Raw genomic sequence first — 24,542 nt, forward strand, 5'->3', positions numbered from 1 at the left:
AGAGTCGTAGTCGTAAGAATAATCGACTGCGATTGGTTAATTTCATCAGACACATAAGAATTGACCAATCATAGTCGACTATTCTTACGACTATCAGGGTGCTTTCACATGGAGCGTAAGTTGCGTAGCGTAACCTGCGTATCGCCAATCACAGGACTAGTTCAACGGAATTATTGAAACGGTTCTATCAGCATGATCCTGTGATTGGTGATACGCAGGTTACGCTACGCAATTTACGCTCCATGTGAAAGCACCCTGACTTTACGACTTCTATGTAGACGGGGCTTAAACGTTCTGCTGAACGTGGCCATTGTTAAGAATGCCAGTCAGCTTTGCGTTAAAACTACAACGTCGTTCTTTTATTAACAGAATAAAAACTTGCAAGAAATTAAGACCATTTAGATAACGCATTTTTTTTATAGAGAGAGAGAGAGAGAGAGAGAGAGAGAGAGAGAGAGAGAGAGAGAGAGAGAGAGAGAGAGAGAGAGAGATTGGATTATACTTTTAGATCCGCGCCGTTATAAGTCTATTTCTCTGGATCTAATAGTAGAATCCAATCAGTGGAAAGCGCTCGCGGAGCAATTTTCCCCGCTCAACGTACCCACCGCTACAGATATATTTTTGTGTACGACGGACTAAGGTTATGTCTCGTGCAAATTTTTAAATTGTGCCGGGCACCCTTTTTTTCTACGGGAATCATAGCTCTAAGATGTAACCAGATTTAACGATTGCTTATCAAGTTGCGACAGTTACACAGCCTCAGACGACGAAGACAATGAAGTTGGTCAAGCCCAATTGGGTTACTCACGACGGTTTGTAGCGTTTACTGCCTTTCTACGACACTCGGGATCAATTGTTAATGCAGATTTTGACGTTTGTCTCTCGTTTCGCCAGGGTATCCGATATTTTCTATCGACATACATCCCAATGGGAAAAGATTTGCCACCGGTGGTCAAGGTATATTCCTGCCTCTATCGTCTATTCTACCTTTTAACAAACATGTATATTGAGGCTGGTCTACAATACATGGAGTAAGGAAATAAATCCGTTTTATTTCTTACTCCTACTTCAGCTCTTGCCCAGATAGCACACTGAATTCACAAAGTATTAGGCCCCGGTGGTCGAGCTGGCTAAGACGCCCGTCACGGATTGTAGGGAGGTCCCAGGTTCGAATCCTGGCTGGGGTAATATTTTTCGCAATAAGAATTTTAATCGCCAGATATGGTCAACAAAATCACCAATATCACAAAGTATTCTTTAAGTTTTCTTTTTTCTGAATTGTAATTCTTTAGGAATTCATAGAAGAATACAATAAAGAGTGACAGAGGAAGTTACGTGCACCATAAATCGTTTCCTGACAACTTCTTAAAGTATTCATCTCGAATTCAATAAATGTAAACTTTATGAATTCAAGGGGAATAGTGTTAGAACAAAGAGGATTACAAAATATTTACCCAATGTATGTACACACCTAATGTGCAGTAACATTACACCATTATTATAATTCCTCACTCAACAGTGAGATACTCTCAACTGAAGCTCGTTGACAATCGGATGATTCTTCCGTTTCGGTTCTCGTCGTTCGATTCTTTCTTTTACACAATAGAACTGTTGCACAAAATTAATTGCATATAACGTTACGCACACAAAATATTGCACGTGTAACGCGCTGCACAAGAACGTCCGGACGGCGGTTAGCGGATACTCGCGCATGACAAATAATTCCTCATAAATTCTTAAAGTTTTCACAGTACTGAATCGCAAAGTATTCATTATAATGAACTTCAGAAGAATACTTCAAGACGAACTGATTAAGACTAATTCTTCAAGAATTCTTCAGATATTCATTTTTCTAATTCTGTATGCTTTCTTTAAAATGAATTCTCTATGAACTTATGTTCATCTTTGTACTATCTGGGTAGACTTGCTCTCGGTGAATCAAAATGCCGTCAATCAGCGTTACAAATATTTTAAAAATTATGCCCGCATTTCAGCTTCCTTACACCAAAAGCTACAAGTTAGGGCTCTCCCTTAGGCTGATGGTAGAGAACAGTCCGTAAACGCTAAGACTGTCTCAGTCGTAGACGTAGGGCGAGGCAGAGAGAAACGTAAGTCGTGAAAGGCTATTGTATACGACTTACGTTTCTCTCTGCCTTGCCCTACGTCTACGACTGACAATGAGACAGTCTTAAGCGTTTACGGATTGTTCTCTGCCATCAGCCTTACTCCTTACTCCACGCTTACTCCACGTATTGTAGACCAGCGCTTGAACACTAGAAATGCGCCAACGAGATACTTGTATCTGTGATTATCGCGTTGAAATTATTAGGTGGCGATTCAGGGAGAGTTGTTATATGGAATATGGAACCGGTAGTTAACGAGACTGCCGAATTAGATTCTAACGTTCCGAAGATGCTTTGTCAATTGGACAACCACCTTGGTAAAGATGAATTTGGTTTATATCGTTAAATTATTCGCGCGTCCAATATCGACGTATAATTGTCACTTTGATATTTCAGCGTGCGTCAACTGCGTTCGATGGAGCAACGGTGGACTGTTGGCATCGGGTGGTGTAGATAAGCTTATTATGATCTGGAGATTGTCTGGGTCCGGTGGGAGTTGTATGTTTGGTGGAAAAGCCAGCGTGGAGACTTGGAGGTGTATCGCGACGTTGCGCTCTCACGAAGCTGACGTGCTCGATCTTGCGTGGGCGCCGCACAGCCCATGGCTGGCTTCCGCTTCGGTGGACAACAGCGTGATCGTATGGGACGCCTCCAAGTTTCCCGCGGTGGTCGCTGTGTTGAAGGGTCATACAGGCTTTGTGAAAGGCATCACTTGGGATCCCGTGGGGAAATACTTGGCTTCTCAGTCCGACGACAAAACGTTGAGGGTGTGGCGTACTACGGATTGGACGGAGGCAGCGTTAATATCCGAGCCTTTTGACGAGTGCGGTGGAACGACTCATGTCCTGAGACTCTCTTGGAGTCCAGACGGTCAGTACTTGGTATCTGCCCACGCTATGAACGGAGGAGGACCTACGGCTCAAATAATTGAACGAGACGGCTGGACACAGGATAAAGATTTTGTTGGACATAGGAAGGCGGTAACTTGCGTTGTAAGCACCGTTCTATCAATTGTAGGCATTGTCACGTTCCGTCATCTCTCCAACGAGTCTCTTTTACAAAGTTTGACACTAACGTGAGCTTCTCAAGTCAACCGTTACAGAATCCGTTGCATCTAAGTTATACACAAAATTATACTAAATCTACTATTTATTACACAAATCTAAGCGTTTGATTCTCACAGTTTTTTCTCGCTTGAAAAGGACCAAAACCCAAGGTCGAAACGTAGCGAGTTTGGAACATTAAAATAGCCAGATACGGTCAAAAAAAAAACTTGAAGTTATTATACAGTATACATACACGAGTGTGTGTGTGTGTGTAATTTCTCCTATGTTTCTTTTACAGAGATTTAATGGCAATATTCTGCAGAAGAAGCAGCCGGGCTCTTCTAAGCCACAACAGTATTGCTGTGTCGCGATAGGATCGCGAGATCGTTCTCTATCTGTGTGGTTAACATCCTTAAAACGACCTCTGGTCGTAATTCACGAGTTGTTTACACATTCTGTATTAGATGCTAGTTGGTCACCGTGTGGCCTCCGCCTCGCCGCGTGCTCGTGGGATGGGACAGCTGTATTTATTGAATTTACTCAACAAGAACTGGGGCAACCTCTTGATCCTGCCGAGCAAGTAAATGTCCTACGTATACGCTACATTGTATTGTTACTATGGTACACTTGGTAGAACCGATTATTGTTTTCTCTGGGTTGATAGAGTAGCCTACACGAACGATTGTATGGCAAACCGTTGGTCCAAGGAGGTTGTATGGTGATGGAAGCACCAGAACTCCTTAATTTGAAGCAACCGGTGTCGAATCAATCTTGTCAAGTATCATCTGCTCCTAGCATTCCTCCTGTCGCTAACCCCGCGACTACTCCAGTTAAAGGGCCTATCAATAAACAAATCGAAACGAGAACTTCGGATGGTAAAAGAAGAATCACTCCCATGTTCATCCCACCACCAGCAGACACGACGTAAGTTGTTACAATCTCATCTTTATCTTTTTTTATTAAGTGAGTATAATGAGTTTTGATGACTTTGCAGAGATACAAATATCAGTGGTAGTTTAGGTACACCAACGTTCACGAGTACAGTACAAACGAAAAGCTCGATTGTGATAGAAAAACGTAACGACGTTGTTGCACCTAACGTCACCTCCGCCTCCGTGAAGCCAGCTGCTGTTGACGCACCGGGATCCTCCCTTACGTTAAAACGCAAGGAGCAAACGACACCGAAAGTACACCATTCTTCTCCGAGTAAGAAGCCGAAATTCATATCTGACAGGAATGTAGTGGGTCAGATGATTCTGCCTCCACTGAAGCCGTCCAGTTCGTTGTCCCAGCAGGCTGGTCATTACGCTGTGACTGTCACCAACAGTCAGGGCTTGGCTCATTTGCAAGTATTTAAGGGCACAGATTCTGAACCGACCTGGGATCTCTATTTAGGATACAGCGCTGTGGCATTAGCAGCGTCGCCGGCTGTAATAGCCTTGGGTCTGGAAGACGGAAGTCTTCATACGTTTCATCCTGCAAAAGGATGTCGGCCAGCACCACCGCTAGCGCCACCGGCACCTTTGGCAAAGGTTCATGCAGTTGGAAACGCGGTAATTTATTGATCGACTTAATTTCCTATATACGTACCGTATGTTTAATGCTTATAGATGTAAAACAATTTAATAGGTGATGGTGATATCGAGCTGTGGCGCGGTTCGTGTATGGGAAATAGGAAATACGTGCCGGATGATCGTTTCAACCTCAGCTGCTCATTTAGCAGCACCTGGAACATCTCTATTGTCGTGCACTTTGTACAATGGAATGCCTCACGTAGCATTTACTAATGCACGAGCATATATATACCATAAAGATATGGGTATAGCAAAATTCCTCATCCTTTCTTCTATATATTTGTATCTGTGTGATTACAACGATCATCGTATGTAGGCACATGGCTGTTAATTGGAGACAGTCAAGACCCTGTGTGGCGATGGTCGTCATTCAGCGTGCTGAGTACTTCCGGCAGTAGATCGCCTAGGGGACCTTTGTCATCGCTACAGGAAGGACTGCTCAGAACTTCTGGGAATACTTTACCAAATCCGCGATTACCGCATAGCGCGCCAAGCGTAGTTTCCTACTTGGAACAACAGTTACTCGCGTCTAAAGCTCTTGGAAGCGCCCAAGAATACGTTCATTGGCTCATGGCTTTGGTGTCATTCTTATTAACGCAAGGTGCGTCATATATTTCACGTTTACTTTTGGAAATATGAAACACGGATTTCTCTACTTTGTACGCCTTCACTCAAAATCTTGTACAAGGTATTGGGATATGCGTAAGGACGAGAGTCGGGGATCGAATCTGAAGTTGGTCGATTACGAATCGGCTCTCTTACAAAATCGTATGTCATTCTCAAATTTGCAAATTTTCTGTCTTTTTAGACGGTTTGGAGAAACGTCTAAGGCTAATTTTGGACGACCTTTTGGGTCCGAGTCATACGTCAGCTTCAAAAAGTATATGGGACCCTGTCATCTTGGTAATATTGTCTATACATACATATCGAATTAATTCTTTAACGATAACTTCAACTCAATTGCGTTTTATATTTTTCATGTTTCGTACAGGGAATAAGGAAACATAAACTTTTGGGCGATGTACTGGCCGTAGTCGGTGGTCATCTTCGTTGGCAAAGGTTATACCTCGAGTATTCGGAGCAGTTAACTTCACTGAGGAATCAAATTAATTAACGATGAGTCGTTACCGTGCAAATTCATTCATACCAAAAGCATCTCGTCTTTGGATATCTTTGTATAATTCTAAAGATACCGTTGTGGAGATCTATTGTAGTAAGACTGTACAGTTTTTATATTAATACTTACGGTACGATACAGATGTATGATAACGAATAAACGATATTTAGTATATTAGCAATTGTATATAAAAAAAAAGTTGATTTCTCTCGTCGACGATGTTATTTACAATAGGTGAATCACTTGAGAAAAGTTAACGTGGACAATGATTGCACAAGTTGCAGATAAATTTAATAGGTTTAATAGGATAAAAAATTGAATACTTGATAATCAACTTGTATTTATCGTTTTGTCTTAGAATATTCAAGTGCAATTTACACTTTATACAAGCAATAAGTTATATTAAGTAATCAATTATCACAACTAGTACTCTGCTGAAAGTTACATATACCTTATATAATATATTAAATAAAATCTTTGCAACGTATTTTTCGTATAATAGCAAAACGTTTGCGACGTCGAGTGAACAATTTTATCGAGGGCTAGATCAGTTCTTCCAATTGTTAAATGTGTTAAATTTGTGATATGCGTTCTACATCAACATAATAACGTAATTTTCGAAAACTGTATTCAACGCAAAAATCGTGCCTTTGCTTAAATCAACTAGCAGATACCGGCCTTAATTATTATTTTCCGTTTGACACAAAGATGACAAAATGTCCTCGTAGTGTTGCATATTTGTTTCAAATGTTTCCAATTGTTTAGTGAGATCTCCCAATTGTTCCGCAAGAGTTCTTTCCTCCATAAAGGCTTGCAATTGCGGAGCACTTTGACACTCTCGATAAAACGCTCCTACATCGCTGTTGGTATTCGTGACGGCGAAAGGAGTTTTCTGTAACAATATTTAAAGTTTCTTTCGTATACAAACGTGTGTGTGTACATATACATGTGAATTTTTAAATTTACTTTGATATATTTCATAAATTACAACTAGGTAAAATATTGCTTCTCAATATCAAGTAAATTTGTTCTCTCGCACCAACTGTAGAAAATACTTAGATATATCAAGTTATCGTGTTAGCATGTTTGGATTAAGAGCATCAATTACCAAATCTACCATAATAAAATCATCGTTGGCACTAGTCATTGAACAACTACTTCTTCTAGATCCGTTTTGGGATGCGCATTTCGAAGTGGCATTATCATTATTAAGTCTTTCATTATTCCCATTGTTGCTGTCGGTCGCAACAGCTGTCATTGCAGTCTTTGTGTTAGGTTCCATCAGCGATATTGGGGGCGGCGACGTTTGTTTGGGCGTTAATAGCGAACTGAACGGTACGTCTGGTATCACGAGGTCCTCTTCGTTGACAATGACAGGCTTGTTTATCACAAATGCGCCGACCTTAATGGTGTCGCTGAGTGACTTTGACGTTTCCTCGCTACACATTGAATTTCAAGCACCGTTAGATTATACTCGGTACGATTGTACTCGGAAATATTTGACATTTACCAACCTTTGCTGATATCGCGCGTGACGTGGACTCAAGTCCGAATGAAAATGATCGCTCTTAAGCATGATGGAATCTCGTCCCTTGTGGGTAGGCGATATAGTCATTTTTGTTCTGTAAGAGACCGACAGATGTATAGTGCCCACTGGAGTGCACAATTGACCTACTCTTACGTGTTTATAGTTGTCACCTGTTGCGAAATTAACATTCAATGAGAAGCTCCATAGTGACCGATAAACAATGTTTAATTATAATTTTGCTCGGAGCAAACCTAAATTATGTAGCTGAGGCTCTCCCATGTATATCCGATAGCACATGGTGTAGGAATCAGGCCCTTGCCGCCTGCTCAGTTTGTAAGCGGGCGTGACTCTTGATATAGCAATCAGGGACTTCAACACAATCCCCATTCTGTTGTACACAGTGTACGTCACTCGTACAGCTGGATCGCTCTGTTCTGGCAAGACGCCGAGGCTCCAAGTCTCCAGGACCATCTTGTCACCCTCCACTGTCTTCAGCGAGATTTCTATGCACAGAGGTACAGCTGAACTCACTATCTCTCCGCATAATGCTCTCTTGGCGTCGGCCGAGACTTCCGGCAGCTCCTTTATCGCCAGATTAAACTGCAACGTTAGATACAGACGCGGATTAACTTCAATCCTCGAGGCGAATGAAGGTAAAAAACAAGAAATCAGACAAGATAGATTACCCAGTCGCCGGCTGACGAGTCCGGCTTGCACGTGGTGTTGACCTTCTGGCCCGACCTCGACTGCACTATGATCTGCGCAGCCCTGAGCGCAAGGTACTTGGTAAACTTCTCCAGATCCTTCTTGTCTTGCATGCTTAGCTGTGCTGACATCGTACACGCCAGTGCAATTATGAACGCGGCACTACAGGTGTTCCTCGGACACGCGAGAACGGACGGTGCACATCCTCGGCGCGCGCGATCATGTCTCTCGTACCGCGGAGATTGAGATAGAGGCAGCGAGGTAGAGGTTACAGGTCGGGTCACAGAGGCGAGGACGAAAGTGGAGATCGCGAACGCTTACGCACACCCGGCACGCGCTCGATGCACCTCGAGCTCTTCGCACGGACTTCGGAATTCGTAAGTGGACTTGAGCGCACGCACGACACGCTTCCTCGGGAAGTTCCTCAACAGAATCGGCATCGTCGCGCTGCGTGCGGCCGCACGCGGCACGGCGGGTGACGACGGAGAGACAGACAGATCAAACTTCACTCGCGAGGAGTCGAGACACAAGAGTAGCAGGAAACACCAGCAACTTTTTCTCCCTTCCTATTTCTCGCGATATGCTACAAATCGATCCTCTATCAATGGCTCCTGCCTGCGAGGAACAATGCGGCCAACTCGAGTGTCCGGAAGAGCCGCTGTCCAAGTTGAATAAACGTCGTCTCTCTTCCCGAATGACCTTTTCGCAGGGATCAGCGTGAGCGCGCCGCGCGATTGTGCCCGCGAAAGCGAAACAGCCCACAAATCGATTGGAAACCAACGGTCGTTGCTGACTGTAGCCAACACGTTCCGTTGCCCCCTCGTAAACGCGCCAGGTGTAGACTACGCATGCACTTTCTTAGGCCGGGTCTACAATGGGTGTAGTAACAAGAAAAAACCGTTGACCAATCACGGCCGAAAGCGAGGCGGATAGTCGAGTAAACCAAAGCTTTAGACTTGATGTCTCTTTAGAGAGGTTTTTCAAAGAAAGATCGGTATTTTCTACGTTTTCCGCCAAGTTTATCGCAAGAGTAAACGCTTTTATCGCTCGTGTCGAGTCCCTCTAGTCCTCTCGCGCACACACACACACACACACACACGCAGTCTCTCTCTCCGATCGCGCGACCACTGCGACGCCTAACGGCACACGACTCCAACCACAATGACAGATAAGTCACTGGTGACAGATTCCGCTGTTGAAGAATCACGCGCGCGGCTTTCTTCAAAACTGGAAAATGAAACCCAAAGCGGATTTGCTGACTGAACCAGCGTGGAAACAACTGCAGCAATACTTTGACAGCGACGGCGCCAAGATTAATATATACAATATGTTCCAGCAGGATCCTAAACGTTTCGAGAAATTTAGGCAAGTCTCTACTCCACCCGTGACCTTGGGACGACCTCTCAAAGGTTATTTCTTCGGCGATCGAGCGAGACTATTTTCCGAGATTTCACAATCGCTTTTCTGCTACGCGGGGAAATAGAATGTTGAAAGAAACGAGATAAAACTAATTTGATGTACGTCAACCAAACGAAACGTTGTAAATAAACGAAGAAATATATTGCCAGTTTGGTTGACGTGCATCAAATTAGTTTTATCTCATTTTTTGAATTTCGCTGGCGACAAGAAGGAAGACTTTTAGTATCGAGATAAACATTTGTTTTTTTTCCTATTAAACGTAATAATGCGCGACGCATGCTCCTAGGTAGTCATTATTATTGCAAACGGTTCTACAAGGTGAATAAAAAGTTATTATGTAAAACAGCGTGGAGCTCTCCACTCCACAAGACGGGCCGATTTTACTGGATTACTCCAAAAACAAGATTAATGAAGAAGTACTTGGATTACTATTTAATCTGGTATGTATACAACTGATTTGTACATTAACAAGTGCACAACAAAATTATGTTCGTGCACTTGTTAATGTCTCATTGTGTATTTGTGTAATTTTGTAGGCTCGTGCGCGGGAGATAGAAGCCGCGCGAGGTGCCATGTTCGGCGGCGAAAAGATCAATTTCACAGAGAATAGAGCGGTTTTGCATATTGCTTTGCGCAACAGAAGCAACACGCCGATATTGGTGGATGGAAAGGATGTAATGCCTGATGTTAACGCGGTATTGGAGCACATGAAAACTTTTACGAACGAGGTAAGAGAAATGTTATTAATTTCAATTAATTCTCTCTAAACGCGCACTCGAAATATGTTTATTTGCAGATACTGACGAAACAGTGGAAAGGATTCACCGGTAAACCCATCGAGGATGTCGTTAATATTGGAATCGGTGGATCCGATCTTGTAATTTATGCCAGTTTTGTTCTCGCTCCAGTGGCTGAATATTTATTAAGATTTAATTACTCATTTATATTTTAATAGGGCCCACTTATGGTAACCGAGGCTTTAAAAGCATACAGCATCGGGCCTAGAGTTCATTTTGTCAGCAATATCGATGGCACTCATATAGCTGAAACTCTTAAGAAATTGAATCCGGAAACCACTTTATTCATAATAGCTTCCAAGACGTTTACAACACAGGAAACTATAACGAACGCAACTACCGCCAAGCAGTGGCTTTTGAAAACGTTGAAAGATGTGAGCGCCCGAATTTGACGTACTGATTACATTTACAAATCTGTTTAGCTCGATATCTAGCATTTCTTTTCTGATACAATGATACAATGGCGAAAATTGTTCAGGAAGCCGCAGTCGCCTGTCATTTTGTGGCATTGTCCACTAATGAACAAAAGGTTAAAGAATTTGGCATCAATGTGAAAAATATGTTTGGCTTCTGGGACTGGGTCGGTGGACGTTACTCGCTGTGGTCAGCTATTGGCTTGTCGATTTGTTTGTCAATTGGCTTTGATAATTTTGAAAAGCTCTTAAGTGGAGCTCACTTTATGGATCAACATTTTTGCACAGCACCGCTGGAGCAAAATGTAAGTATATTGAATATAAAATGTAATATAAATGGGTGCGTATCAAAGATCTCATTTCACAATTTTCACAATTGGTAAGCAACGTCCAATTCACTGAAACCATAAGCTAATCATCTATTTTAATCTTTAGGTCCCTGCCATACTCGCTTTACTTGGTGTATGGTATCACAATTTTTATAAGGCTGAGACACATGCGTTGTTACCGTACGACCAATACCTACACAGATTTGCAGCTTACTTCCAGCAAGGGGACATGGAAAGCAATGGAAAATATATTACTCGTTCCGGGAAAGCTGTAAATTATTCCACTGGTACGCTTTGCAATGTACAAACTGTATGTATACATACGGATTCTTGATTGCTTAATAAGAAAGTATCTATTAATTTTATTAGGGCCAATCGTGTGGGGAGAACCAGGCACTAATGGACAACACGCATTCTATCAGTTGTTGCATCAAGGTACGAGACTCGTACCAGCAGATTTTATAATTCCTGTTCAGTCTCAAAATCAGGTAAACAATTTGCTCTATCTATTAATTGGACTTATCTGCTGTTATACCGTTTTATTTATTGCAGATTCCTCCACATCATACGATTTTACTTGCCAACTTCTTTGCGCAAACCGAAGCTTTAATGAAAGGCAAGGGTGAAAATGAGGCTCGAGCTGAATTGCAAAAATCGGGATTAAACGCTGAACAAGTGGAGTTACTGTTACCACATAAGTTGTTTGAAGGAAACAGACCGACAAACAGTATTGTGATAAAGAAATTAACACCTTTTATTCTTGGCGCTTTGATTGGTAAATATCTTTTTTACTCAATGATGTGTACAAGATATGCAGCGAGTCACGATGATATAAAGCAAATTGTTACATATTCGTACCTGAAAGTTTTCTAGAAAATTAATGGACTAATTGAAAACATTTATTTTATATACTTTTTTCACACGGAATCATTTCTCTGCCGCGTCGTATTATTAGTTGGACATTAATCTACATATTTAAGTATAACGATACTTCAATTTTTCCAGCAATGTATGAACACAAAATCTTTATACAGGGAATTATTTGGGACATTAATTCATATGATCAGTGGGGGTAAGAAAAAAAATTACATTTTTGCATGAAACACAAGTTTCTATATGGGAAATTGTAAAAAAAATAAACGTTTGCAGCGTGGAGTTGGGAAAACAGCTAGCTAAAGCCATCGAACCAGAACTCGCTAGCGCAGAAAATGTCACAACGCACGATTCGTCGACTAATGGCTTGATAGCGTTTGCTAAACGTCACAACGCCTAAATGTACTTATTTATTCTTTGTTACAAGGTATTGAAAATAGACGCAACGTAAATAGTAGAGTCCGATCGAAACCACCTTTTTTAGTTTCGGCCGAAACCGAAACCGAAACCGAAATTTTTTGGAGAGTCTTATAAAAGAAATATAATTTTGAAAATTAGTAGAAAATGTACATTTTTTAAGGTTTTATTACATATTTTATCAAAATATAAAAGTATTTTACTCGAGTTACAATATAAAATAAAATATGAAGAAACATTATAAAATAAGAGATCAACTTCAAGAGAATCGGATATTACTATTTGACACTATTAGCAACCGATGAGCGTTTGAGAGATTACGTTCGATGTTATGCATTTCAGGCACTAAACATTTGAAGGAGAATAAAAGAGCGGGTAAAGAAGGAAGAAATCGCGCCGGCGCAATTGGCGTTGACCAACGCGACGTGTTGCGACTTCTAGTTTCTGGTTTTGGCTTACGTCACCGAAATTTTCTCTCTATTTCGGCCGAAACCGAAATCAAGCCGAAATCTTGATTTTAGGCCGAAAATGGCCGAAACCGAAACCGAAACCGAAATTTCGGTCGGACTCTAGTAAATAGCTCTATTCCAAGTTACATTATTGTGCACTTGACGTAGTTGGTGAAAGAAAGATTTCGAGAGCCAAACGTATAACTCTTAAAGTATCTTTAAGACTTGATTCTTTAGTTAGTAAGAATATTCTTAAAAGTCGCCAGAAGTAATTAATAACGTCAGTGATTTTTATTGACCGTATCTGGCAATTAAAGTTCTTATTGCGACACACGTCACGGATTGAGGGAGGTCCCAGGTTTGAGTCCTGGCTGAGGTAATATCTTTCGCAATAAGAATTTTAATTGCCAGATACGGCCAATAAAAATCACCGATGTTATTGATTCTTTAGCTCGCGATTGTGCTAAACTATGATGTACGGTCTACGTGATACAGAATGTATTAAAAATGTATAGTTTACGCTACACATGTTATCGAGACACTAAATTGTAGCATACAGAATTCACTCGTGAATCAATGTACAAAATTGTTCGATTGATGTTGCAACATTAGTGCAATATCAGAAAATGGGAAAAGTTTTAACTACAAAAATGACAATTATTAAGTTATATTTAATGTAATCCGGGATATTTAACGTATAGAATAAAATGATATAAACGTTATAATCTGAGCGTAATAACGTGGCAATACATTACATGATCCTTAAGTCCCAGTCTACAATAGAGATTTAAGCCCTAGGCCTTAAGAAATTGACTAATCACAGTCGCGATTCTACTCATACTTGACCGTGATTAGTCAATTTCTTAAGGCTTAGGGCTTAAATCTCCTATTGTAGACTGGGACTTATGAATGTGACGAACTTACAATCCAGATTCAATTTAAACGTCGCTCGACCCAACTTGGACCAACCTAAGTCTCAGGTTAGGTTACGTTGGGAGCCGAATTGAAAGTAATATTAAATAAACTGCTTGCTCTTGGATTCGAATGTCTCGATGTCTCCATTTCTCTGAATGACTCGAGAGCGATGAGAGGCAGCCAGCTATACGTACATTCGTCAGTTTTCGCTGTCATTAGTAGTGAAAAAAAAATGTAGTCTTCAATGAGTCTCGTATGATGCCGCCAGAGCTGTCGGAGTCTTCCCATTCGACCACTTGTCTTTTCTAATTTTAAACGGACACGTGTGTCGCGGAGCATCGTGGAGCCGTCGAGACACGGAGGTGACGGGAGGATCGGGTGTTGAACCCTCGCGGCCGTTTTCCACGTCCCTGTCCCAAGTCCCAGGTCGAGGTGAAAGCGCACAAAAGCGTCGCTGGTGGGCGGCGTCACGCTATGAGAAGCGATCTCCTCTAGCCGAGAGAAAGGATGGAGTCGTTGGTCGCGCAGTATAATCGGCTCGAGGATAACGTATTGCGAAATGTCAAACGCAACGGCATACGGCACCGGTACGTCATCGGCACTGTCGCTCGCTCCCCGTGGAAGCGAGTTAACCTAACCCTAACCTAGCAACGAGATCTGTCGCGTATTTCGTCGCGAAATTACGGCGAGCGATACGCTCGCATTGTAATCCGACAACGTGAACGGGATCGGGAGTTGCTCCTACGCGAGATTAAAGTATTATTGCGGATTTGCAGGGCAAACGCGAGCAGCGGACTATGGCTGGGCGCTTTGGTCGGCCTGAGTGCCGCGGTGACGATATCGAGAGAAGAGAGCAGTTACTCCGAGATATGCCTGTTTGTGGGAACCACGGGCTTCGGGCTGATTCTCTGCTCGCTATGCCTTTACGCGCGGCTCTCGATGAAGCAGATCGTAGCGAAGGACTTCCACGCCATATACTTTGTACCTGCGATCATAACGTCCGTGCTGTTTCTACTCGCCGCTAACAAAGGTATGTCAATCGGCGAATACATTGCTCGGCGGATAGAGAAAACGTTGTTACGTTACTAGGGCTGTTGACGAGCGTCGCGTGGGGCCTGACCGTCGCAAGTTTGGGCACATGGGGCGTCGTACAACTAATGTCGGCTTTCCCAGGCTGCTTTACGGTAGGCGAGGCAACGGTGGTTACGCACAGTTTTATCTTGTTCCTGATGTCGGCCGTCACCAACTTGCCCCTGCGATATCATTTGCCGCCGATTCACGACGGTGACATAAGCACGGTTGTGCTGCAGGTAATAAAATTGTCCTGGGGCCAGTTTCACAAACGTCGATCAACTGTTAACCAGAGTTCAGTCAACGCCCTATATCTTTTTCTATCTTGTTGTCTAAATAACAGACTGAGAATCAATTAACCTTCGGTTAGCAGTTAACCGTCGTTTGTGAAACTCGCCCTTATGCCCGTTTCTACCAATGTAGATTAACTTTAATCTTGGCTGAAATTATTTCTTGTCTTTTACCAATTCGCAAAACTAGAAAGAGATACAATGTAAGGGCCAGTTTCACAAACGTTTAACCGCTAACCCATGGTTAATTGATCCTCTGTCTCTTCTTGGATAACAATATAGAGAAAGATAGGAAGTCGACTGAACTCTGGTTGACAGTTAACCGACGTTTGTGAAACTGGACCTAAGTTGAATCGAGATTAAAGTTAAACTACGTTGGTAGAAACGGGTATTAGTCTTTCTTCTTCTCGTCACACGAGACGTACACATGATATGTTGCAGGTTGCGATATTGTACGTAGTATCGGTATGCTTCCTGTGTGGATATTTCCCCGTCCTCCGTAGCACAGCGTACTTTTATCTAACGATAATCAGCCTCTTATGCTTGGTAACTCTTCCGACACTTTACATTATTCTCGATCAAAATCCAATAGTATGGGCAGTTTCTTTCGCTTTTGGCAGCCGTGAAAGGGTAAGGAATAATATTATAATTTACACCGCTCGAAACAGAGCGATTGTTATCGGCCTCACCTTATTCTTACATGTTGCAGATTGCAATAGTTATTTACTGGGCAGTGTGTTTTCTGCTGAGTATCTTCATCATAATCTACCAAATATTGTCGAAATCCCAAGCTACAAGTCCTACTAGAAAGAACTTTCACACGTTAGCCACACTTGTATATATTCCTGGCATGATATACGATCCTTTGCTACTGTATCTTGCCAGTGGTGTATTGTTGATACTACTTGTTGCTCTTGAGGTACTTGCAGAGAGTTATATCGTTACAACTATTCTTACTTCACTTGTATACTCTACGTTAATGTAATAATGACGAATTATCCCTCAGGTAATCAGACTTCTCAAAGTCCCGCCATTAGGAGAGATTTTGCAGCAAGGATTTATTGCGTTTGCCGATGAGAAGGATTGTTTGCTTTCATTAACACCTATGTACCTGTTGTGTGGTTTATCGTTACCTCTTTGGATGCCAACTAATAATTTGACGCTAATGGTATTACTTAGCGGCGTACTGACGGTAGGGATCGGTGACACTGCTGCGAGCTTCGTCGGTAACAGATGGGGTTCGCACAAGTGGCTCGACACGGGGAAAACTATCGAAGGCACCGTCGCATGCATATTTTGCCAAGTTTGCGTAATACTCGCGCTAACATGCTGTGGTAGATTTTCGCTTCTTATATCTCCCTAACATTTCTCCCACGATACTGTCTCTTGTTTATTCGAGATCACTTCTATTTTGCTAGGTCTCGTGGATAATTACCTGCTACTGCTGAGAAGCATCTTGGCGGCTGCATCGATATCGTTGATCGAGGCGCGCACAAATCAAGTGGACAATCTGGCTCTGCCGTTATTGATGTATGTATGTTTGAGGATATAAGCGCCTACTTTCCAACTCGATGATAACCCGTTAGCCTAAATTCATTTTTAAGAAAATTTATAGCAACTATAGATACAATTACGATATTTGTGATGTTTAATCGCTTTTTCTAATGCCAGTGAGAATATATATACATGTATATATGTATGTAACTAATATACAGGGTGACTCTAAAAGACACTTTTCTCTATATTACTTAATAACAAAAAATTGTTAAGTGGGCGCCAACGATTTGGCGCCTATCTTTGGCCGCGCGCACCGGCTAAAGATCGCTGCTGGTCCGTTCGGCTTTGCTTAACAATTTTCTCTTACGGTTGACAACTTTTCGACTCAGCTTTTTTAATAAGAAACAACGCTACGTAATTTGCGGGCGGCCTTTCAGAGACCCTGTATATACATGTATATATGTAACTTATACAGAATGTATATAACATTTTTTATGCTGTTTCATAGTAAAAAATCGTACTTGGATCGATACATCCATCTGTATTGTCTGCAAAGCTAAAGCTAACTTGCAGTTTTAGCGTTAATTTACCCATTTACGAAAGTGATATGTGTAATTTTCTTAGAAAGACAAACAAATAAAGATACAGCTGTTAATGCAATTATCTTTATATATGATGTTGTTAAGTGGTGATAATGTACAAATATTTATACTTATAACGGCGTAACACGTTATATATTTTTCTGTATATATCAATATATATATATATATATGTGTAACATATACAACTTATATATTTATCCAAAGAAACGAATCGTACAATGTGTAAAACAAATCGTATCGATAGATGCAATCAATGTGAATGCGAAGATCGGTGAAGGCAGAGATGTTGCGCATTTAAAATTTACTAACTTATATTTACTCACAATCTGCGAAACACCGATTATGTGCCTGATATATTTCATTCATTCCTGACTAAGCACTTTTGTATGTGAGCCATGTGAACTTTCCGATAATTACTAATACGAATAAAGAGTTATTTTTCTATTTTACGATGATTGTTGTTTCTTATAGGTACCATCTGTATACATATATAAAATTCTAAGAGGAATTTATCAATTTACTATGTCGTATATGCAGGGTTGGGAAAGTTACTTTATATAAAAGTATCTAGTTACAGTTACAGTTTTTTTGCTAAAAATGTAACCAGTTACAGTTACAAGTTACCAATTCTAAAAAGTAACGCGTTACAGTTACAGTTACTCAAAAAGTAACGAATCGGTACTTTGCAGTTACTTCCTTGCAATGAAAATAACAATATCATATCTGTGTTTGAATTATGAAGTATTGATAAAAGCGTTTATGTGCAAATGCAAGACCTAATGCGATCTGTGGAGGTTTAAAATACATATAAAGTAACTCTAAGGGCCAGTTTCACAAAGGTCGATTAACTGCTAACTGACGGTTAATTGATTCTCTGTCTCTTCTTAGAGAACAAGATAGAAAAAGATAGGGAGTTGACTGAACCCTAGTTAACAGATAACTGATATTTGTGAAACTGGCCCTTAATGTAACTATCAAATTAGTTACTAGTTATCGAAAAAATGTAACTGAGTTAAGTTACCGTTACAGATGAAGAGAAAGTAACGAAGTTAAGTTAGAGTTACCAAAAAAAAGTAACTGTAACTGTAACTTCGTTACAAGTAACGAGTTACTTCCCAACCCTGCGTATATGTCTAGGAAGTGTCACTCGAGTGAATTTTCTGTCGAAATTTCTTTATCATTATACCACCACCGTTATAATCTTTCTCTCTTTAAAGCAGGATAATTGTGACGAATTGAAATAATCGTTAATTGAGATGCTTATTTTAATGTTTTATTGACCACACAGCCTTAAAATCTCAGTTGAGAAGCGGAATGATTGTTCATGTGAAATTTCACTTGAAATACGAAATAATAATTAAAGCAGTGACTTGAAAGTAGCCTGTTTTAAAAATCGAAATTGTGACATGTCCATGAAACACGCCAATGACAGAAACGAGCCGAGTTAACATATTAACGTAGAAAAAGAAAAACTTTCCACATGATTTGATTTTGTAAAACTTGTTTAAAAGATTATTTTTTTAAAGGAACGCTACTTTAAATAATATTTGGTATCCCAAGTCAGATTTTTCATGAACAATCGTGCCACTTCTTAGCTAAGCACAATTTCAATTGGTCTCTAATCAAACTATTGATTAGAAATTAATTGAACCGCCCGCGTCTTAAAATATAAAACTCCATTCTGAAAACTCGCTGTCTCATCTGATACGCTCTTGAGATGAGATTCAAATAATGACTATAAATACACCCTTTCATCCTTGATTCTGGGATATTAGTCTGATGTATCGGTATTCTCTCGTCCTCACAGAATGACTTTGCATAAGAAATCATTCGGTACTCGATCGTCTTCACGGTCCAAAAAATGACAAACGGATATACGTTATGTATCGCTACATACTACTTATTATATTTGTTTCTCAAGTGTGTAGTATATATATGTATATAATATATATAAATAATATGTATATATATATGTTGTATTTTTTAATAATTGTATAGCAATTAAATAAATATCCTGAAATTCTCTGTAATACATGTGATTTCTTAGTGTGAAATCATGTGTAGGACAACGTTACGTCGTGTTCGCTATGTTAAAATGTACATAAAACTTATTCGGTGTATCTCTTGAGTCTCATCATGTGATATATTGCGACTTTCTCGTCATTGTATACTTTCGATCGCGATGTCTGGAGACGTTTCTGTCGTTGACTCGCCTTCCCTCGCTTCTTCTATCTCTCGCGACGCGATTGCAGCCCGATATTCGCGCTTCTTCTTTCCGCGTCACAGTCTTAATTATTACAAAGGAAGTACGATGGAACATAGCTAGGGTGCACAGTGTGAAATTTGTCCGAACTCTCAGGATAAAAATATGCTAATTGTATAATATAGAAAGATTTTGTACACATGTACACACACAGGCGCGCACCATGCACGCAATACACACACACACACACACACACACACACACACACACTTCCTCTTTCTCTCTTTGTTGTTCCAATATTGCTTCGCAATTTATAATTCAATATCTAAAACGTATTTACACGGGAAAATTTGCAGATAGAAAACGTAAATGTTTTCTTCAATAGATAAATTTTATTACTTTAAACGGAATTGTTCATAATTAAAGTTAATTATTCTAGTGAGATTTAGAATATATGTTAATAGGATTATTTGAAATTAAAATTTTATTTTAAACTTGACATTCGTCAATTCATTCGGTTTCGAAATGTTGAAAAGAAAATTCTTGATTCCGTTTTGCAATTAGTCTAAATTTTTGCACGCGTGAGCATTGATGATCGTGAAAGAAAGAAATAAACTGCAGAGTTGAGACTGCCTATTCGTACATATTCGTACATATAGGTGTCACGAGAGAAAAAGAATGTGTTGAGTTTTTATAGCTTGTATTTATAAAAAGAAGCCAAAAATCAGAACTATACAATAACGATAATCTAATAATAATAAAACAATTACATTAACAATTACATAGAACATGTGTTATGTCTATATTTACATTCAATTAAACACGAAACGTTTCAGATTGGGCAAATTTCGCACTGTGGAATGTGATGAATTGCAGTAAGAAAATAAGCATTCGTTAATTATGCGTTGCTGATTATTGACTTTCACGTTTGCAAACGAATGTCACACTGTCTTGGGATTTACGAGCATCTATATTTGGATTACAAACGTAAAGAGGTAGACTCATATACGTGCGTGTCTGCGCATATGATACTGAATCTATCTTTTTACGTTTACAAGTTGGACGTCTAAATCGGTCTTATCCAAAGTCTTAGGACTAGCAAAAGATTTAGCATAATCTATAATATGCTGACGGTAGAATGGGAAATCATTTTTAACGTTACAGTGTGCAAACATAAACTCTGTCAAATTGAGAGAAGCAGAAAGTGTGTATCCAACCGTTCTACTTTTGATACGTACAAGAGGTCGTAACAGCGATGAGATTAATCCTTTAAAGCACCATGTGCCAATACCGAATATCAATTATGCCAATCTTACCAAATACCCATACTTTTAATCAACATCTTGATTCGCCAATTAGCGACGAAAATTGGTACACGTGATCAAAACGATACTCTCATTTTTCACACGTGAAATGAGAATGATCGAAGAGAGAGAGAGAGAGAGAGAGAGAGAGAGAGAGAGAGAGAGAGAGAGAGAGAGAGAAAACTGCTAAGAATAGGTAGTTTCCATATTTGCAACATTCCAATTAAAAGGAAAAAATTCAAATTGGACTGCGCTTTTGATGCTCGGTATTGTGATGCTACGTTAAAAAAAACATCAATCTCATTGCTTTCGTAACAGATACATACAACATACATAAGATTTTCCCTCACTGATTACGCAAGGTCAAATAAATTCACCAGTTGGCGTTTTTTTTTGTTTTCGTCAGTTACATATGTACAATCGCGATGCGGACCGAGACTATTCGTAGTCCAGCTACTCTTAAAAGCAACAATACAGTTCTTCGTTTATTAGCGCTTAATCGCAAGAATAGAAAGGCGATCGCGAATGAAACGATTTAAAAGGTTGTTTTCGGTACATTCGCCGACACATCGCAATTTCGGATTCACTCGATTCCATAATTTTCCAAGTCTTGTTGCGCACAGTCACTCGTTTATCTTTGCTTCATTGAGACTAGAAAGACGAAAGATGAACGAAACTCGAAATGCACTACCGTAGGTCCTACTGCGACAGTATATTACACACGATGTGAAAGGAAATCTATCGTCGGATAGCCGTATTTAGTGCTTGACATATTCGATGAAGATACGAGCATTGAACCTTGGCCAAATCTCTTTGCAATAACGATGCATATTGCATACTCGCTCATAGTTCGCATTGAGACAGACTCGTCGGTTTATTGTAATTGAGACGTTTTCTTGCGAAATTATAATGGTATCAGACGCGGGCGAGCAATTAAAAGCTAAAAATGGTATTAGCGATTTAAAAAACCAAGATTTAAATACAAATGCATATGTATATTTCCGTCTGTCAACTTTTACACAGACTACATCTGTATAGATCTGTATATGTATAATAAAAGTTAAAGATTTATCTTAATTTTTTTCTAGTTTTGAAAGAAAAAAGATTTCTGCTACTGCTCTCGTCCAAGTGTCGAGAGTTTAAAATTACGTCATTGCGTAAAAACGTACACCTTTGATGCACGTATCCTGCGCGACCGAGCGAATATGACGAATATGGCGAGTCATATAGATAAAATGGAGCAAACGATATTTTTCTTCCTCCATCTCCCGTTGCACTGAACAAAACTAGTGAATATTCGGTTAGTACGTAAAAATCAATGTGCACAAGTTGCGCCGAGCGGAAACAACAGTCGTGGAATTGCTAAGCAGCGATTGAATGAAAGTAGTGATTAGCTTAAAAAAGAATGACTGGTCGTTGAACTGTTTAGCGAGCCGATATAATATACTTTGTCACTTTGTGTGAGGTTGCCTCCAACGCACCAGTGCGTTCAGATTTGCTTCATTTTCATCTATATGATGTAGTATCTAGTAATTGGTAGGTCGCTTAGCACACACCGACATCTCTTTGTCTCGTTATTAACTGATCGGGAAACTTAATGTCTACGTTTCTATCTCGTAAAGCATCCTGCAAGCTGTCCCGTGATCGCACGTCATCGCGCAGCATAATGATCCATTGACAAACAATTATCCATTTCTACCGATAGGACAAGAATGTTATAAATAATAGAAAATTGATCTGATAGGCCCGGACAGAGCAACATGGTTGAAATTGCACTTGTGTAGAGATAAAAAAATACCGCGTTTCCACTATACTTGTACGAATGATAAATACGGGGATTCGCGAATGTTTGAAACTCAAGAACGTCTTTTGCGATGACAGCGATCACAGGTGGAACCGTTCGTTTCAAGCCTAATATACATCGACTATTAGGTTTACAAAACAGACGCCCTACCTCATAGGGCTTCAAGGATCGAATCGGTTTTACAGTAGAGGAGAATATGGGAATCCAGAGAAATCGGAGACGGGAACTCGGGCTGATACGTGGGGCCGAAGGCCGGTTACTCCCGTAGTTTGTGCCAATCGGCGATCTGTCGTCGCGGTGAGCTGCATACCTCTTTCCAATGGTTAACAGCGGAGCCTTGACATTTTGGTCCACCAAACTCTAGCCGGCCGATTACCTAAATGATTACATTGTGTTACGACTGACGAGTTCAATTTCTAATTCTTTTCAATTTCTTTTGCGCTTTATTATCTTTGCAATTCAACAAGTTCAAAGAACTGAGGCATGTATATGTGTACATTTTAGGAGCATTCCAGCCAATTCTACTACACGCGTGTGTATTGCGTATGTGAAGTGATTGATTCTCTTGCGTGAAAGGCACATTGATCCGAATGATAATGGACCGAGCGAAACGTTGGATGATTAAGATGCAAAATTTACCTCGTTTTTCGTGACTCTATCCCAATCCAGTAACATAAACTCAAGACTGACGTTGTTGAGTCCATCCGCGCCGTTTGGTATTTCGAAGACGAAGGACTCGTTAAATACCGGGCTGAGCGTACGTTTCTTTACGTGCGTCTTCTTCTTAGCGATACGCTGCTGGTTGTACAGAAGATAGATTTTCACATACGGGTCAGCGAGCCCAGTCACATCCATCTTTGGTAAGTTTCGTGCTTTTAACACCACCACCGTCAGTCGGCTGGTAACAGGTTGCCAACAAAGAGAGACCAGCAATTCTCCTCGCCCCTGTGATTGTATCTAAAAAGAAATATTCATCCGTGAAAGATTTCTCAATCTTTTCTGTAATATTCATTTCTAGACAATGTGCTTTAAGCGCGCTATGTTCCTTGGATATCTATTTGGATACTTGAAAATTATAATAATAATATATGAATAAGGCTTCAATAAAAATATATATAATCAATTAATAGAAGGTAATATGGGCAATGTGAGCCGTTGATCACATGATCTTAGGTGAACGAAATTAAAACAATATAAGGAGAAATGTTATATATTATAAAATTTCGTAGCAAAACAGTTATCTAATGTAGGTTCCGTACGTTTCGGTCACAACAAGTGACCCTCTTCAGCTATACAATAATTAAATTTAGTAAACAATCAGATTGATGATATAAAACATTTGGATGACCTAAAGTTACTTATTATTCTATGTATGTACCGCGGAACGATCCGACGAGTACAACATCGCTAGGAACGCTAATGTATTTGAAAGTTCTTTAGAATAATATGGCTAGATATACCGTGACCGAAACGTACGAAACCTACATTATATAACTGTTTTGCTACGAAATTTTATAATATATAACATTTCTCCTTATATTGTTTTAATTTCGTTCACCTAAGATGTGACGGCTCACATTGCCCATATTACCTTCTATTAATTGATTGAAAATTATAATTATTTGACACAAAAAATGATAACGATAAATAAATTTCTTCTTCTTGTCGCCAGCGTTATTAAAAAAAACAATAAATAAAAATGTTTGATGTAGTTTCAACCAAACTGGCAATATATTTGATTAATCAGTTACAACGTTTCGGCTCCGTTTTGAGCCCTTCTCAAGTAATCTGAAAACAAGTGACAAGCAAATGGAAATATATACAGGGTGTTATGTAATACCCGCATCAACGCTTATTGTGGGATAGAGTGGACTAGACTAAGTCGAAAAGTCCTGTACCACTTTGCAGGTTTTGCAATAGTTAACGAATTATTAATTATTAAAAATCGCTGTCTTAGGCCGGTCCACTGCCCAATTCAAACGTGCGGCGAGATCGATCGATCGTTACTAGGCGCGCAGAGAGTTGTAACGATCGATCGATCTCGCCGCACGTTTGAATTGGGCAGT

At 40.1% G+C, this 24,542-nt stretch overlaps 5 protein-coding genes across 9 annotated transcripts in view; 3 read left to right on the plus strand and 2 right to left on the minus strand.

The window, feature by feature from the left end:
* Positions 1 to 467: 467 nt before the first annotated feature.
* LOC105557178 (protein HIRA homolog) lies at positions 468 to 6,058 on the plus strand. Of its 2 annotated transcripts, none has more exons than XM_012004353.1 (11): positions 468 to 812; positions 895 to 957; positions 2,330 to 2,440; positions 2,520 to 3,115; positions 3,468 to 3,749; positions 3,834 to 4,093; positions 4,179 to 4,722; positions 4,799 to 4,988; positions 5,060 to 5,344; positions 5,552 to 5,646; positions 5,735 to 6,058. In XM_012004353.1, exons 1-11 carry the CDS (start codon positions 776 to 778, stop codon positions 5,855 to 5,857), a joined length of 2,586 nt encoding a protein of 861 aa, XP_011859743.1. In that variant the 5' UTR covers positions 468 to 775; the 3' UTR covers positions 5,858 to 6,058. The 2 variants fall into 2 exon arrangements, with proteins under 2 accessions (XP_011859743.1, XP_011859742.1); XM_012004352.1 differs by having other exon boundaries at positions 469 to 812; positions 4,164 to 4,722.
* Positions 6,059 to 6,180: 122 nt separating this feature from the next.
* On the minus strand, positions 6,181 to 9,165 carry LOC105557180 (autophagy-related protein 13). Of its 2 annotated transcripts, none has more exons than XM_012004355.1 (5): positions 8,075 to 9,165; positions 7,640 to 7,988; positions 7,375 to 7,558; positions 6,978 to 7,299; positions 6,181 to 6,752 (listed from the first exon to the last, which is right to left on the minus strand). In XM_012004355.1, the coding sequence occupies exons 1-5, from the start codon at positions 8,222 to 8,224 to the stop codon at positions 6,540 to 6,542; spliced, it is 1,218 nt and encodes a 405-aa protein (XP_011859745.1). In that variant the 5' UTR covers positions 8,225 to 9,165; the 3' UTR covers positions 6,181 to 6,539. The 2 variants fall into 2 exon arrangements, with proteins under 2 accessions (XP_011859745.1, XP_011859744.1); XM_012004354.1 differs by having other exon boundaries at positions 6,969 to 7,299.
* A 78-nt stretch (positions 9,166 to 9,243) lies between these two features.
* LOC105557181 (glucose-6-phosphate isomerase) lies at positions 9,244 to 13,095 on the plus strand. Of its 3 annotated transcripts, none has more exons than XR_001008583.1 (12): positions 9,244 to 9,458; positions 9,859 to 9,952; positions 10,049 to 10,240; positions 10,309 to 10,389; positions 10,468 to 10,683; positions 10,788 to 11,027; positions 11,158 to 11,338; positions 11,421 to 11,539; positions 11,604 to 11,826; positions 12,057 to 12,123; positions 12,201 to 12,375; positions 12,918 to 13,095. XR_001008583.1 is itself a non-coding variant. In XM_012004356.1 (12 exons), the coding sequence occupies exons 1-11, from the start codon at positions 9,328 to 9,330 to the stop codon at positions 12,322 to 12,324; spliced, it is 1,668 nt and encodes a 555-aa protein (XP_011859746.1). In that variant the 5' UTR covers positions 9,244 to 9,327; the 3' UTR covers positions 12,325 to 12,351; positions 12,684 to 12,874. The 3 variants fall into 3 exon arrangements, 2 of the variants coding, with proteins under 2 accessions (XP_011859746.1, XP_011859747.1); XM_012004356.1 differs by lacking the exon at positions 12,918 to 13,095 and adding an exon at positions 12,684 to 12,874 and having other exon boundaries at positions 12,201 to 12,351; XM_012004357.1 differs by lacking the exon at positions 12,918 to 13,095 and adding an exon at positions 12,684 to 12,874 and having other exon boundaries at positions 12,201 to 12,326.
* A 669-nt stretch (positions 13,096 to 13,764) lies between these two features.
* LOC105557182 (dolichol kinase) lies at positions 13,765 to 17,614 on the plus strand. Its single transcript, XM_012004358.1, has 7 exons — positions 13,765 to 14,292; positions 14,482 to 14,735; positions 14,795 to 15,015; positions 15,508 to 15,696; positions 15,776 to 15,985; positions 16,073 to 16,400; positions 16,485 to 17,614. Exons 1-7 carry the CDS (start codon positions 14,213 to 14,215, stop codon positions 16,616 to 16,618), a joined length of 1,416 nt encoding a protein of 471 aa, XP_011859748.1. The 5' UTR covers positions 13,765 to 14,212; the 3' UTR covers positions 16,619 to 17,614.
* Positions 17,615 to 18,416: 802 nt separating this feature from the next.
* Positions 18,417 to 24,542, minus strand: part of LOC105557183 (synaptotagmin-4) — a 10,194-nt gene continuing 4,068 nt past the window's right edge. Inside the window, exons 5-6 of the mRNA XM_012004359.1 lie at positions 23,116 to 23,433; positions 18,417 to 22,852 (exon numbers count right to left, since the gene is read on the minus strand). Coding sequence (XP_011859749.1) covers positions 22,733 to 22,852; positions 23,116 to 23,433 — 438 coding nt within the window. The 3' untranslated portion in view covers positions 18,417 to 22,732. The remainder of the gene's footprint in view (positions 22,853 to 23,115; positions 23,434 to 24,542) is intronic.

This window comes from Vollenhovia emeryi, unplaced genomic scaffold (assembly GCF_000949405.1).
Source record: "Vollenhovia emeryi isolate VEMERY1.0 unplaced genomic scaffold, V.emery_V1.0 DF939581.1, whole genome shotgun sequence".
Lineage (NCBI taxonomy): Eukaryota > Metazoa > Arthropoda > Insecta > Hymenoptera > Formicidae > Vollenhovia > Vollenhovia emeryi.